The following is a 16,697-nucleotide window of genomic DNA, read 5'->3' as shown; positions in this document are numbered from 1 at the left end:
ATATCATGCATGGGCTTATTAGAGAGATAAAAGAAATACCCAATGATATTTGACATTCAAATTTTGCTATGCCTAAGCACACAAATGTCATTGACACTGCACTTTTGCTATGCTGAAGCATACAAGTTTCTTATTATGATTGGCAGGCAACAGTGGTGAGATGGTTATTTATGCCTTTCTCTTAGGATTTTTTAGTCCTTCCCGTCAAAAAGAGTGATATGCGTGTTAAGTTTAAGAGACAACTTAATCGTACTCATCACAAACACGAGCCACAAAGCTCACTTGCTTAGTTGTGCATAGGGATGCTCATTTAAGCTACAAATGATACAAAATTTAGAAGACTTTATTTCAATGGCCATCCAAGGTACACAAGTACCAAAGTACAAAAACACACACTGTTTTTGTATTTTTTTGATTTTTCAATTTTTTTTTTAATTTTTATAAAGAAAAAAAAAACAAAGCAAAAACTGAAAAATAACCAAACAAAAACATGTGAAACAAACAAAGTATAAAAACTAGACTGACTCAAAACATGAAAGCAAAACACATAAGTAATGCACACACAAAAACAAGAAGAGAGAGGAAAGTGACAGAATCACTTGGAGCCCTTTTCCTTCCACACCTTGGAAGAACCTTTCCGTCTAGCAAACCCTTGAACCGACAGTGAAGGGGAATAATTAAAACCGTTCAAGTTCGAAAGGAACATAAGGGCTTTGAGAAGATCACCAAGGGGAGCGAGAGAGGATTGAAGCTGATTCTGGTTCCCAGATGTTATCATGTCATTGCTCTGTTGAATGGCAAGCCACTTTTAGCAATTTGGTCGAGTATGACCGGCAGCTCCACAATGATGACAGAGATGCTACTTCTTTTGTTTAGGCTTTTGAGAGTTAGCCTTCTTAGCCTTAGGGTTTTTAACATCTTTCTTCTTAAGCTTAGGGGGTGCTCCTAAGATAGATTAAACTTTGTCTAAGTTCTCACTAGCTAATTCAGTTTTAATCTCATTGTTCTCAATTTTAACATTATTAGCAAGAGGAACAAAAATAGTAGTACTAGAAGAAGCAGTATTAGAGGAAGAAAGACCATATCCTAAGCATGTTCGATCTGAAGCAGATTTCTGAATGCTTAGCATCTCATCCAGCTTTGCGCTTGAAGTCCTCTCCAATTGAGCTCTGACTTGAAACAACTCCACTTCAAGCTTCTTAGTCTTCCCAACCAAGAAATTGTTCTCGAATCTCAGTGCTCCAATAGTCTGATTAGCCTCATCAAACTTTTTGGAAAGCTCCTCACGGTCAAGTTTCACATCACTGAGCTTCTTGGTGGTTAGCCTATATAATTTCTCATGCTTCTCAAAAAACTTATACAGCTTCTTATAGGTTGTATGGATGTCATCTTGATCATCCATCTTCTCAAACTTAGATTCCACCAGTTCCTCTTCTTCAACCACATCTTCAACAATCCCATCAGTAGGATTGACCGTGGCCGTGAAGGCATTTAAGATTCCGTCATCCTCATTGTCGGAATCATCCTTAGGCTCAGTGTCGCTCAAGGTAACAGCAAGTGCCTTGCTCTTCCCAATGCTTTTGAGGTAGGTAGGATACTCATGCTTCATGTGACCGAACCCTTGACACCCAAAGCACTTAGGTCCTGAGGGAATAGTGTACTGACCACCTTCCTTAGCATCCTTCTTCCCTTTGTCTTGGCCTTTAAACTGAGAAGAACTGGATTGCCTGCAGTCCTTGTTGAAACCCTTTCCATTGGCGTTCTTCATAAACTTCTTTAACTGCCTGATGATGTAGGACTTCATCTTGGAATATTCATCATCAGAAGATTCATCTATTTCACTGCTCTTGGCCTTCAGTGCCATATTCTTGCTTTTACCCGACTTGCCTATTCTTGTTAACCCTAGCTTGTAGGTTTGCAAGTTTCCAACCAGCTCAGTCAGAGGAATCTTGTCAATATCCTTTGATTCCTCTATTGCCGTAATCTTGGCATGAAATCTCTCAGGCAGAGATCTGAGCACTTTCCTCACAATCTTGGGTTCAGGAATGGTTCCCCAAGATTGAAGGTTGAGTTCACTATGTCCTTTAGCTTGGCATAGAACTCATCGAAAGACTCATCCTCCTCCATCTTTATCTCTTCAAAGCTTGTAGTGAGCCTCTGAAGCTTTGAGTCCTTAACAGTCTTCGTACCCTCATAGGTTGTCTGGAGAATGGTCCAAGCCTCCTTGGCAGTTTCGGTGGAGGATATCTTCTTGAACTACTCATTGGTGACATCATTGAACAATGCATTCAAAGCTCTACTGTTGAAGTTTGTTGCCTTAATCTTGGCATCATCCCAGTCGGTTGGCGCTTCAGTAGGCTTAGTCCAGCCTATCTCCACAGTTTGCCACACTTTCTCATCTAAAGACTGCAAGAAAGCTCTCATGTGTACTTCCCAATATGCATAGTTAGTGCCATCAAATAAAGGAGGTATGATTAATGACTGTCCTCTATCCATGACAAACAGGGGTCAATGGATCAACACAACAAAGATTAAACTCTAATCAGAGTGTGCCTGCTTTGATACCACTTGATAGGCCACAAAATGAATGACCCCTTGTGATAGAAATTAATTAATTAATTAGCCAAGTTATTAATTAATCAATTTATCATGCAAACGCGTGGTAACACAAAAAAATCACCAATAAACTAATAATGCAGCGGAAAATAAATAACACTGTGCCAGCCCAAACTCCTCCATCTACTTATACTGTGGTGGATAAAAGCTTTGCTTTTCTGCTACATATAAAATTGCATTGAAATCACCAATGCAGCACCAAGGACCATTCACCAGTGTAGAAAGGTGGGATAGAAGTGCCCATGATTTAGTTTTTTGACTAGCCTCAGGCCAGCCATAGAAGCAAGTCAAGAATCACTCCTTGCCATCATCTTTAAACACTTTGGCTAGAATATGGTTCTTAGTGTAATTAATAACCTCAAGATGCACCTCAGGTTTCCACACCAAAAGCTAAACCTCCTCCTGAATTCGACTTCTTGACAATAAGTTTATCTTGGAATGGTAAATCTCTACAGTGTTTATCAAAACCATCTTCATCTAGTCGTGTTTCCATTAAAAAACACACTGTGGGTGCTATCCCTCACAATTTTGTGAAGGCTACGAACTATCCAAGGGTTCCCAAGCCTTTGGCAATTCTAACTTAATAGCCTCATTTTGCTTGGCAAGGGTGATTCATCACCCCCACCACTATAGTTTTTTGTGAACGCTCCTCCACTTTCTCACGCTTCTTTAATTGCCTTTGAATCCATACCTGTTTTATTTTCATTTTCCTACACATCTCTCTTCCCCAATACAATTACATCATGTTGTTTTGAGACATCTGACCCACATAACATGCGAGCCAGCCTTTTACAAGTGGGCCTAGGCTTAAAAGCCCTTGGCCCATCCCCATTTTTGATCTCCACATGCTTAGCATAAGGACTCAGCACATCACCTACCTTTTTCAAACTTGAATCAACCACGTTATCCTGAACACTTGAATCAATTCCTTCACACTTTTTCTCCGCTCACGTCCCTCTAACGTAGCTTAGAGTGGTGGGGCTGTAGAATTCATTATCTTCCTTTAGGAGTGATATTCTTTCCCTCTATTGACACCGTTGATAGTAGGGCTAGTGGTCTCTTTTTCTTTGGGGTGGGGAAACAGAAATCTTTTCTTTATCTCTTTCTATAGCTCTGCTTATCCTTTGGAGATATGGAAGACATTCTAAACGATTAGAAGCGATTCTCTCTTCTGGAGGAAGAGAATAACAAGGTTACCTTGGATAAAGAAAACCCTGCTAAAGAAGTGATTCTTGCAGCCAAGTTCATGACAAGAAGAGTGCTTAACATCGAGGTGATCGAAAGAACTCTCAAGCCACTATGGAAAATGCGAAACAGATTTGAAATTCGAGACATAGGCAACCATATCCTACTGTTTGTGTTTAGTGATGAGAATGAGGCTGAAAGGATTTTAGCAACTAAACCATAACCTATGACAAGCATCTTATCATTCTCTCTTGTTATGATGGTTCATGTCCTATCCAGAATGGCAGATTTCACACAGTAAAATTCTGGGTTCAAATCCATGGCCTCCCAGTGAGCAGACTAAACGAAAAGACAGCCTATGGGATTGGCAAAAGCCTTGGGGAAGTGTCAAAAGCGTCATAAGCCGGGGAATTAATCAGGGGTAATTTTTTAAGGATCAGAGTTGGCGTTAATGTCTCAAGACCCTTAAACAGAGGACGTAAAGTCCTTCTTGGCGACGAAGACGAGGTCTGGGTAACCTTCAAATATGAGAAGTTGCCTAATTTTTGTTATTGGTGTGGAATGGTGTCTCCATGCTGCGAAGGAGTGCAGTGTATGGTTATCCAATAAGGGTTCGCTATCTTTAGATCAACAGGAGTATGGTTTGTGGCTCCGAGCCGATCCATTCTCAGTAGGGAAGAAGTCCTTCATGTTTGTATTGGGTACAAGAGGGTATTTCGGTGGGGAAGATAACCTTGTAAGGAGTGGAAGTGGTTTAGAAAGGAGGTCACAAGAAGTGGAGACGTTGCAGGTGGTGGCTTCAACGGGGTTGGTAGGACTCATGAACCAAGAGGGACAAGTTTGGAGTATAGCCCGCTGACACAGTTAAAAGCAAAGGATGGGGTTTCGGTTAAGGAGCCAGACAACTTGCACAAAAATGGAAGGGTCAATGGGTTGGTGGGAAAACAAGAAGGGAAGATGATGAAAATAGAAGTTTCTGCCTCAAACCGTAAAAAATCCCAGGCAAAGGTGGCAGAAAGCATGCAATGGGAAAAAGGGGCTAGGTTTTAAAAAAAAGACGAAAAGGCGGGAGGTTTGGAGGCTTGTCCTAGTTTGGCTGAACACGTTGGGCCTTGTAGTTTTGAGGTTAACATACCGGGGTACCTTTTTATTGGGCTGAACCTAGTAGTGACAACACAAGCCCAACTCGGTATGGTTAAGGACTCTACTGAGGCTCCACATCAAATCCCAACCACTAGGCCTGAGCCCTTTCAGTTAACACCAGAATTACAAGGGAGAAAGTGGGTCAGAATTGACTACCCAGCCCAAGACTCCTTTATTAAATCTTCAAGTGCTGAAGTCCAACATGAACTACCAAAACTTGAAGTTTCAGAGACTCAACCTGCGAAAAGAAGAGGGGTGTGCAACAATGAGGTCTCTACATAGTCCGTATCATCAGCAGTGGCTGATTCCCAACCTCGTTGGTCACCATGAATTGTGTGAGTTGGAACTGCCAGCGAGTTCGAGAACTTTCAGATATTCTGAAAGAGAAAGGGTCCAACTTGGTTTTCTTAATGGAAACCAGGACAAAAGCTTCCTATCTAGAGATATTGAGGTGTAAGCTGAAGTTTGATAATCAATTTATGGTGCCAAGGAAGAATCGGGGTGGTGGTCTTGCCTTGTTGTGGATTAATGATTTAAATTTGCACATCAGAACCTTCTTGCCTCGACACATTGATGCGGTGATAAATCTAGCAATCGATGACACCTGGCGTTTCACGGGATTCTACGGAGTTCCTGAAGTGGCCAACCGGGAAGATTCTTGGTTAGTGCTTCGCCATCTTGCATCTCAGTTTAACTTACCGTGGGTGTGTATCGGCGATTTTAACGAGATCGCTAAGATTGAAGAAAAATCGGGAGGAGCAATTCGGCCTGAAAAGCAAATGCAGGATTTCAGGGATTGTCAAGATTTCTACGGGTTAAAGGATTTGGGTTTTACTGGCTTGCCTTTTACTTGGTGCAACAAGCATTTTGGTGGCGATCTTATATGGGTTCGGTTAGATAGAGCACTTGCTTTAGCTGATTGGATCCTAAAATTCCCATCGTGTCATCTTCACCACTTACATGGTTTGTCCTCTGATCATAAACCTTTATGGCTAGCTTTTGATGATGTTAATACTCATTTTTATCAAGCTCAGAAACCATTTCGGTTTGAAGCCATGTGGCTTAAAGATGACCGTTTTGAAGACTTGGTCCATTTGGTATGGGATAGGTGCTTAGAGGGGGATGCTATGGGTAAAGTGTTAGCAAAGGTAGCTGTTTGCCATACTCAGTTGAAACTTTGGGATAAATCCACATTTGGCAATATTCACATTGAACTAGCCCGAAAGAGAAAACAATTGCTGCAGGCAGAAGGTGAATCAATGGGTGGAAGAGGGCATACTCGGGTCAAGTTTCTCACTGAAGAAATCCAAAAACTGATGGACAAGGAGGAAGTTATGTGGCATCAACGAGCAAAGAATGATTGGCTTAAGTTTGGTGACCAAAACACTAAATATTTCCATTGCCATGCAACAAAGAGGAATAAGAGGAATTTCATTTCGGGTTTAGAAAATGAGCAGGGTAGCTGGGTTGAAGGGGAAGATCAGATTGGGGCATTGCTTACAGGGTATTACTCATCATTATTTACCTCGGGAAATCCCACGCAGTTAGACCCTGTGTCAGATGTGGTTGAGACAAGGGTATTAGCCGAGATGAATTTGGAGTTGCTCAAGCCTTTTGTAGAGGTAGAGGTGCAGCTTGCTCTTAAGAAAATGGATGCGAACACAGCTCCAGGGCCGGATGGCCTTCCACCACTATTTTACAAGCAATTCTGGGGGAAAATTGGGCGAGAAGTCACAGAAGCAGTCTTATTAGCCCTTAATACAGGTAATATCCCTACCAACCTTAACCACACTTTTATTACCTTAATTCCAAAAATTCAAAGCCCTAGAAGAGTCACCGAGTTCAGGCCCATTAGCTTGAGTAATGTTCTATATAAGTTGATAGCTAAGGTCCTAGCTAATCGCTTGAAGCCTCTACTGCCTAAGTTGATTTTAGAAACCCAAAGTGCCTTCATGTTAGAAAGATTAATCACATACAACATCCTTATTGCTCATGAGACGCTTCATTACCTAAAAGGAAAAAGAACAAGAAAGATGGGCTATATGGCCTTGAAACTTGATATGAGCAAGGCCTATGATCGTGTTGAATGGGTTTATTTAGAGAGGATTATGGAGAAGATGGGGTTTAGCCAAAGGTGGATTAATTTGATTTCTATGTGTATAAGGTCTGTTACATACTTAGTTATGCTTAATGGTCAACCCCATGGTCTGATTACCCCAACTAGGGGACTGCGTCAAGGTGACCCATTATTGCCTTATTTGTTTTTATTAGTGACAGAAGGTCTAAATGCTCTATTCAAACAAGCTGAGTGTTGTGGGGAAATAAGGGGAGTTTCTTTGTGCCCGACAGGTTCAAGAATTTCTCACCTGTTGTTTGCTGATGACAGCTTGGTCTTTTGTAGAGCTACAGTCTCTGAGTGTGTGAAGATCCAATGTCTCCTTTATCTTTATGAACTTGCCTCAGGCCAGTCCATTAATAGAGGGAAGACTAACATTTTCTTTGGCTCAAACACTCATTCACGTACTCAAGATGCTGTCATTAATTTTTTGGGTATTCCGGCAATTCAAAGTTATGAGTATTACCTCGGTTTGCCTTCCTTGGTTGGTCGAGCGAAGAAGAAGTCTTTTAGTCTTATAAAGGAAAGAATATGAAAAAAATTGAAGGGCTGGAAGGAGAAGTTGTTATCACAAGTGGGTCGTGAAATCCTTGTCAAGGCTGTTATCCAAGCAATCCTCACTTATACCATGTCCTGCTTCAAGCTACCAAAAGGGCTTATTAAGGAGATTGAGACCCTCATTAGGAAGTTTTGGTGGAGTTATAGAGGTGAGCAAAGGAAAATTCATTGGGTTGGTTGGGACAAGATGTGCAGGCCTAAAGGTGAGGGAGGTATGGGGTTTAGAGAACTAGAGAAGTTTAATGATTCGCTTTTGGCTAAGCAAATCTGGCGCCTAGCTTATAATGAAGAGAGTCTTTTTCACAAAGTCTTCAAAGCAAAGTTTTTCCCGAATTGTTCAATCATGGAGTGCGAGTCCTTGAACAAAGGGTCTTATGCATGGAGGAGTATCATAAAAGCTAAACATGTTATGGACTTAGGAATGGTTTGGAGAGTTTGAAATGGTGAGTCTATCCAGATTCGTGGTGACCGGTGGCTGCCCCAAGTCTCAAGTGCCAGAGTCCTATCTCCTGTCATGGGGTTGGCCTTGGATGCAAGGGTTTGTGATATTATAGACCAGGACCAGGATTCACATAAGTGGAGGGCTGATTTGATTGACCATATTTTTCTGCCTCATGAAGCGAAGCTAATAAAAGGCATTCCTTTGAGTTTGCAGGGTGTTTCGGACAAGCAAGTGTGGCTGCCTTCCAATAATGGCGAATTTACAACACGTTCAGCTTAACATTTACTTGCAGGTCAAGGGAGGATTTTGTTGCCAAGTAGTTCATCAGGTGGTGGAAATAAACAAGCCTGGAAGAGTATATGGAATTTACATGTTCCACACAAGGTTAAGCACCTGATGTGGAGGGCAGCAAATGAAGCCTTGCCTACCTTGCATAACCTATGGCACCGAAAAGTAGTGACATCAACTTACTGCCCATTTTGTAAATCTGATGGTGAAGATACGGTCCACGCTTTGTGGAGCTATAGAAGGCTGCTAGTGATTTCGGAAGATGATAGAGAACTACGGAAGTGCAGTGGGCAGAAGTTCCTTCATTTTGCTAACCTCTAAGCATATTTGTTCATGAGGAAGAATAGTTTGGATATTGACTTGCTGGCTGTGATTATGTGGTTAATTTGGGGCAGAAGAAATGCAGCACGTCTGGATGAATGTATCCTTGAATATCACCAAATTCGGACCAAAGCTAAAGTGCATTTGCTAGACTTTAAATCAGCACAGAAAGATGATCGAAGAGTTGCAACAGCTACTACGAGAGTTCCTAGATGGATTCCTCCCATTCCAAATCATTTCAAAATCAATTTTGATGGGGTTGTCTTCTCGGAGTTGAATGCGGCGGGGCTAGAAGTGGTCATTTGTGATTCCTATAGAAGGGTGGTTGGTGCCTTGGCTAAGCGAATTCCAATTCCAATCTCAGCAGCTATTGTTGAAACTTTAGCCTGCCGTAGAGCCTTGATCTTTGCTAAGGAGCTGAACTTAATGGATACTATTTTCGAAGGAGATGCAAAGCAAATAATTAAAGCTTTGTTGGCCAAAGAGGTGCATCAGCTTAAGTATGGACATGTTTTACAAGACTCTCTGGTCCTAGCTTTTGGCTTTCGGGTTTGTAGTTTTACCCATGTTAAGCGTGTAAGCAACTCCGTTGCTCATTTCCTAGCTAGACGTTCTAAAACAGGTAACGAGTTACAGGTTTGGCTGGACTCTATCCCTGACAATCTAGCACCCCTTGTCTGAAGGGATGTTTTGTAATTTGCTGTGTCTTGAATGTTATTTGGCCCCTGGGTCTGGTTTCTCAAAAAAAAGAACACTTGAATTCGAAATAGGATAGTTGTCAACCTCCCAATCCGTATCCAACACTTCCATATCCATATCAATAGTTCCATGTTTATTGGAAAATTTATCTCCACTATTTGAGATAATCTCGAAAATCTCGGAATTTCCTTCATCCCATTTTTCATGCTCAGTGCTGGTCCCAAGAATCTCAGACTTCCCTTCCTCATGTTTGTCGTGCTCATTAGGGTTTGCAACTTGTTTCTTGTTCGTCACCGTTTTACCACCTTGCTCATTGGCTTGTCCGTTTTTGTCCACCGTTTCCTACTCACTATTAGATTTGCCTAGACGATTTGATTCGCATTTGGATGGTGACATAGACCACCCTCCGCTGGCTTTCAACCATTCCCCGCATTGGCATATCATTTCCCCTCCATTTTTTGTAGCAGCAAAATAACTGGCACACTGCTTGAGATCATGACTTAATAATCCATAATAATGGCAAAAAATTGACAACCGAAAAGTTTTTTGCTTTTATATATAGTATTATATATATATATATATATATATTTATTGATAATTGTTATTATTTTTAATTCAATTCAATTTTTTGCTTAATTTTCTTACTTCCCACCCAATCACTACCTCTTTCCTCCTAATAAACCCTTTTCTTTTTTCTTTACCTTTGTTTAGACTTGAGAGAGCTTCAATGACTAAAAAAATATATGCGATTAAAGAGGCCAACTATGTTGGTTTAAATAACTTTCAAGAACACCAAAAATCATTCATCACTGTCAGTTTGTCACTATTGAGATGGTCCACTACATCCAAAATTATGCAAAATCCAAGGCGTGGCAATCCACAAAGGGATAAAGTGTATGACAACAATTCCCATGGCTTTGGTTGGCTGCTATCTGTATGGGTTCATGATGAGAGAGTTAAATAGTCTGGTAGGACGTATGTGGTTTCTTTTTTAACATTAAAAAACAATACTACCCCTCTTCTTCCTTACGCATGTGATATGATTATGTTCTACATACATATAATTCTATCTCTTAAAATTTTTACATGTATATTTCAGTTTATGCTCTACAATTTGATCGAAACTCCAAAGGTAAGTTAAATAACATTCAGGACAATTAGAAATTTGGGAATTTGGGTTGCTTAATTCTATGATTTTGTAATTACTTTTTTTCTTCTTCATAGAAACAATATGATTTCTCTTGGTGCAATGTTTTGTGTTTCTTAATCCATCTCTTATCAAACATTCAAACCCCATAAATCCTCAGATTCATTCGCCAAAAACCTACTTCCAAGATCAAACAACACAAAAACACGTTGAGGCAAACCAAAATATAACCAATCAATTGTCTTGGATGTATTCAATTTGTTCTCATTAATGAGATCTGTGAGTTCTTTTATAAAATAAATTTATATTAAAAAAAATTTTAAAAAAAAAATCAGCTCAATGACGACATCCAAGTCATAAATTTTACTTTTAAAAATCACAGAACATTCTGTTTTTCATTTCTTATATACGCTGTTGGTTTTGGTTTTTGCTTGAGTACTTCATATGCTACCCATCTAATGTTGAAATTGGATCATTTTGAACATTTTTCTTTTTTCTTGCCTACTTGGGATCATTGATCATTTGTTCAATTTTAATGTACTTAGTTTGTCTTTGGTGTAATATATGAGTGGATTCATGTTACAAAATAATTTTTTTCATTCCCATTTTAGAACATACACATTATGTGTTTGACAAAATATCTCACTTTTGCATCAATTTAAATTAACTTCATGTTTTTGTGCCAAATCTTCTAAAGTTTGTTTGTTTTATATTATTTTATTTTTTTACACCTCTTGTTTTGAGTAGGCCTTGATGGTCTCATTTTTTCTAATACGCATTTAGGCATACTAAGTCATCAACATCATTGGCAATTTAGGACATTAAAACTTTGCATAATCAAAACCCAATTTGCATCATTACAATATTTAATAGTCTTCCTAAATAGAAATATGTTATAATTATTTTTAATATATGTATATAACTGATTAGATACAAGTTTAAATTTGCAATGTGGCCACTAGCGAGAAGAAACAATTACGTTAAGCTAATTTTGAAAACTTGACATTTTGGCTAGGTGCCACCAACTTAGTATTTTTTATGACCCCTTAAAACTGAGGGATTAAAATATCAAATTGATATGCAACACCAATAAAATATTTTATAATTATATTTCCTTAGATCTTGACATGAAAAATGATATATTCAATAATAATAATAATAATCCAATTTTTTTTAGATTCATTTTCAATACTTTTTCCATGCATCGCACAATATGAGACTTTACTCACACGTGTATGCCTAACAATTTCATTCTTATGTGTGAGCCTTTGCCTCATTGTGGGCCATAAGGAAATTCTAATTGATCCCTCTTGCCTATGAGGTTTTTATTCACGAACGTGGCATCTATGAGCCTCTAGTACACCATCCACGAGAATCTTGTGTCAACTATGCACACTCGTCCATGGGAACCTTGTGCTAAACCGCTATTGGACTTTTTCTAGGATTGTTTATGTGAGCTTTACGGGCTTACCTTGTAAGATGCACACTTATGTGAGCTTCAAGCACATGCACATTGCACCCTATTTTCACTCCATTTGCAAAAGAGACTAACCTTACTAGTTTAGACATCATTTAACCCAAAAGTTTAATCTTACTAGTTTGGGTTCAACTATATTATATTAATGATTCACTTTTCTAGTTATTATTCAATATCAAATTCACTCAAACATGTATGCTCAACAATACAAAAACCATAAAGTCTTGCAAGGAAATTCACAAAAGAGAAAGGGCCAAGTAGTAAATGTTAGAGGAGATTATTATCATGAATTCTAGATTGCAAGTTTTTCTCTCAAACGTGTGATGTATTCTTCAAAGAAAACATCTTTGAATCTTCCTCAAAGAAAACATAATTATGCTTATGTTCTACATCTATTTCCAAGAGATAATTAAATGGGCATCATTTACTTCACCTAATAAGGGGTTTGAAGCTAGGAAGTCAAATTCGTATTAGAGGCTGTTTTGGTTTGGCCAGGAGAATGAAATATTTTGGTATCGGTTAGTACCAGTGTACCATTTTGAGAGTACCACTATATATATATATACACACACATACACACACACATTATCTTAATATATTAGCTTAAATAACATGTTTTTTATTAATATCTTTTTCAATTTTTTACTATTTTAAATTTTTTTTTTATACATTTTGAAAGAGTGCTAGTACTGGTTCAATGATCAGTAGACTTAGTACGACATACGGTATTGACTTCCTGGGTCTGAAGGAGGAAACACAGAAAATGTATAGATGATACAACTTATAATCAAATGACTTATTGTTTTGTCATGTTGTCTTATGGAAACATAAGATGTGGAATCTGAAGAGGCAATTGGTCCTACTTTGGGAGAGTCCTAGTCATCTTTCGAATATGAGGAGTCTGGTAATACAACTACTTCAGACCTTCGTCACTTCAGCCAGGTAAGAGCTCCACATCCCACATTCATTATTTAACATTTTATCAACTTATCATGCATTAGCAACTTTACACGAATCTCACACATTCTGTGAGGCCTCATTTAATTCTTTGTGGTAACAAGTAATGAAAGAATAATTGGATAAACATGCTAAAACTTAGACATAGGACTTTGTGATCTGCCTCAAGGGAGTTATTATGTGTGTACAAGACCAAAACTTGCAAATATAAATTTGTTTAGGGCTACAAGGCTTGCCTTGTTGCCAAATGTTTAAATTAGGAATTAGATATTGACTATGAGAAAATGCTTGTCTCTGTTGCTCATTTATCCTTTGTACACACTCTTATTATAGTTGTTGTTAGAAAATTGCCTCAAATTCTAATTGTGGCTTGAAAATTTAATTAGGTTTCCTAGTTAAAGAAGGAAAAATTAATTTAGGTTTTTTTTTTGTGTGGAAGAAAAGACTATTCCTTGGTGTGGAAGGAAAGACTATTCCTTGTTAAAGAAGTAATGTATTTCTAGTCTATGAGAGAATAGGAAAATAGTCTTTTAAATAAACAATGCTACAAAGAATTTGATGGCTTTGGCCCAAGGGTCTTCTCTATGGGGTGAGAGAAAATTGAGTGTGACACCAAGAGAGAAAAAAAAGATTTTCGCTTAGGAGATAGAAAAGGAGAAGAGAGCAAAGTGTTACTGTCTTCAAGGAGACAGGCAAGGAGGAGAGAGCAAAGTGTTGCTACCTTGAAGAAGATAATCAAGGAGTAGATCAAAGTATTGCCGCCTTTAAGAAAATAGCCAATGAGAGTTATGTGGAAAAGAGAAAGAAGAAGAGAAGATAGCAAAGGAGGAGAAAGCAAATTATGCCGTTTGACAAAATAGTCAAGGAGAGTTATGTGGAAAAGAGAAATAAGAAGAAAAGAAAGCTAAAGAAAAGAGAGAAAAGTGTTGCAGCCCTCTAGATAAATAATTAGTGTGTGAGAATAAAGAAAAAGAAGAATGTTTTTCTTTGGCCGTGAGACACAAAGAAAGTATGTGTGAGGAAAAAAAAAAACAAAAACAAAAACAAAAAAACAAAGAGATTTTTCTTTAGTCATGAGACACAAAGAGAGAGTGAGTGAGAGTAAAGAAAAATAAAAATGATTTTTCTTTAGCCATGAGACACAAAGAGAGTGTGTGTGAGAGTAAAGAAAAATAAGAAATATTTTTCGTTAGCCGTGAGACATACACAATAGACATTGTAATTGATTTGAGAATAACGAAATTGATTCGGAGTTTGTCCTGTAGTTCTTCCCTTTAAGGAGAAAGGGTTTTTTACGTAAGTATTTGTATTTTTGTGTGTGATTACTATTTGGGATTAATAATGTTGGTTGGAATATTATTTGAGATCCAACAGTTATCACTTCTTGTCATTGAGATATTTTTAAGATGTATGTGAAGGATGTTAGTTTACAAGATTATTATTTGATAGGATAACCAAGAGTGGAGAACACTTTATAGAAAAATTGAAACAAGGTAAGCAAGTACAAGCTCAATGGCTCAAACAAATTCATAAACTATTACAGACAAATCACAAGAAATTACAAAGCATATATGAACCCGATTGATGACAAAGTGGTCAATTATTATGCAATAATTTGCACCAACTATAAGTGGCGAGTGTAAGTTCACCTATTTGGAAGTAGCACCAACCCCAAAGCGATTTCGGAAATAGGCAATCAGCTTTTCTCTAGGAGGTAGATTTTCCTTGATGGCACTAACACTCACAAACTCATTAGCCCAATTGCAAAGTTTGGGAAATTTCTCCCTTGTCAACAACTCTGCCCCCGAAGCTTCTTCAAAAACTCCAAGCCAGTAGCCTATGATGTTAGCGGCAATGTCTAGCAGTCCAACAGTCTCTCCACCGAAATACCTCTTTTCCTTGAGCTCATTTTCTAGAAATTGTAGAAGTTCAGAGGCTTCTTCCAAAGCCTTCTCATGCTCTTTCTCTTCACCCCAGCAAGCTTTAAATATTGGAGACAAGCACTAAAAAAAGAAATAGAGAAAATTCCAAATTTAGTGTGACTCGCAGTCTATTTCTCTAGGTTGATAAATTGTATCTCCAACAAGTGCTTATACAAAAAGCATAAATAGATAATTATTAATACATGTTTTTTCATTAGAGCCTTTGGCTACGTTATTAGAATAATGGTTAAATTTCTCTAAAAAAAAAAAAAGAATAATGGTTAAATAATTAAATTAGCCATTTTTTAAATGTTTAAACTTTTGAAATAATTAGTAATATATCATGGTATCAAAGAAGTTAATCATGGACTTGAACTTTGTTTATACAATATCTTCAATTTAAATAAATTAATTATAAAAAAAAAAAAAAAAAAACCCACCTTTCGGCCCACATGAGAGGATTATTAGAATTATGTTGCCATTTACAATTGTTAATGTCACTACGATTTTCAAGAACTAACACCCCTATCCCCATTAAAAAAAAAAAAAACGAAAAGTCATGCCTCTAGAAGTATATGTTATTTAGGATCATAGAGTGCTCAAGGACGGACCTACACTATGCAAGAGGGGGGCCATTGCACCCCCCCCCCCCCCAAAAAAAAACTAATATAAAAAAATTAAGATTTGCCCTTATATATATATATATATATATATATATTTGTCTCTCTTCCTCTAAAATATTTAGAGATTGATCTACAAGAAAATAAATAAATAAATAAAATTCATGCCCCTTTAACTACAAAACCAAAATAAAATAAATAAATATGGACTAAAGAAAAATCGTGCACAAAATAAGAAACATTTATTTTGTATGTTATACTTTGTTGATGTGTTTTATAATATGAAATGTTTAAGAAATACTTATTTTGTAGGTAGTATTTTGTTGAATATGAAATAGATATTAGTTTTTATTTTCATAAATTTTTTTTTGGTTTTAAGCTTTGGCCCCCCCAGGTATGAATCCTGGTTCCGTCCCTGGTAGTGCTTAATAATCCCATATGCCCTCTTTGTTACTATCTATCAAATAATAATAATAATAATAAATAAAAGTACTAAATTGACTCCAAATTAAAATAATAATGACCAAAATGTAAAGTTGAAATTTACCGTGAACTCAAAATGTGAGTACCAAAATGGTATCTTTATTAGAAATATAAAATTTATTTTACCACATTTCCAGGTTTAAACTAAAAAAATAAATCAAATAAATTAAAAAAAGAAAAAAACTAAACCATGCTGATTTTATTTTTTTACATTATAAATTTACAATTTGAAGAAGTTTAAGAGTAAATGATATTTTACCTTCTCGTCTATGAACTTGGCCCAAAATCGTGCATTGGCTCTCTCATAAGGATCTTTGGACAAGATGGGACTGTCTTTCCAAGTCTCATCAATGTATTCGAGAATAACAAGTGACTCAGCGACAGCCTTTCCATTGTGTACGAGCACAGGAATCTTCTTGTGAACTGGGTTGTATTTGAGGAGGGAAGGGCTCTTGTTGGTTATATCTTCTTCAATGTATTTGTACTCAATTCCTTTCAGTTTCAGAGCCATCTCTACTCTGCGACTAAAAGGGCTTCCCCACGCACCAAACACCAATACTTCTTCGGCCATAATGACACTCTTTGTTCCTGCACTTTACGGAATTTGTAATAAGATTCAAAGGCTTGGCTCTACCTTCTGCGTCTGATGCCCTTTTATAAACCCTAGGCACAATGGTTACTTGGAGGTTAAGCCTTTGGCTGTTTGTATTATTTTTTTGTTTC

The 16,697-nt window shown here is 37.6% G+C and overlaps 1 protein-coding gene across 1 annotated transcript; it reads right to left on the bottom strand.

Moving 5' to 3' along the window:
- Window positions 1–14,371: 14,371 nt before the first annotated feature.
- LOC126692687 (glutathione S-transferase U8-like) lies at window positions 14,372–16,645 on the bottom strand. The gene is made up of 2 exons (XM_050388384.1): window positions 16,234–16,645; window positions 14,372–14,952 (listed from the first exon to the last, which is right to left on the bottom strand). The coding sequence occupies exons 1-2, from the start codon at window positions 16,543–16,545 to the stop codon at window positions 14,599–14,601; spliced, it is 666 nt and encodes a 221-aa protein (XP_050244341.1). The 5' UTR covers window positions 16,546–16,645; the 3' UTR covers window positions 14,372–14,598.
- Window positions 16,646–16,697: the final 52 nt, after the last annotated feature.

This window comes from Quercus robur, chromosome 7, assembly GCF_932294415.1.
Source record: "Quercus robur chromosome 7, dhQueRobu3.1, whole genome shotgun sequence".
NCBI classification, from domain to species: Eukaryota; Viridiplantae; Streptophyta; class Magnoliopsida; order Fagales; family Fagaceae; genus Quercus; species Quercus robur.
The sequence above is the reverse complement of the archived record's forward strand: the minus strand, read 5'-3'. Positions and strand labels throughout refer to the sequence as shown.

Excerpts from the sequence above, each read along its gene's own strand:
- LOC126692687 (XM_050388384.1), bottom strand. The coding sequence starts at position 16,545 with ATGGCCGAAGAAGTATTGGTGTTTGGTGCGTGGGGAAGCCCTTTTAGT. Across the intron at positions 14,953-16,233 it reads CCAAGTTCATAGACGAGAAG|TGCTTGTCTCCAATATTTAA; the intron begins GTAAAATATCAT and ends TTCTTTTTTTAG.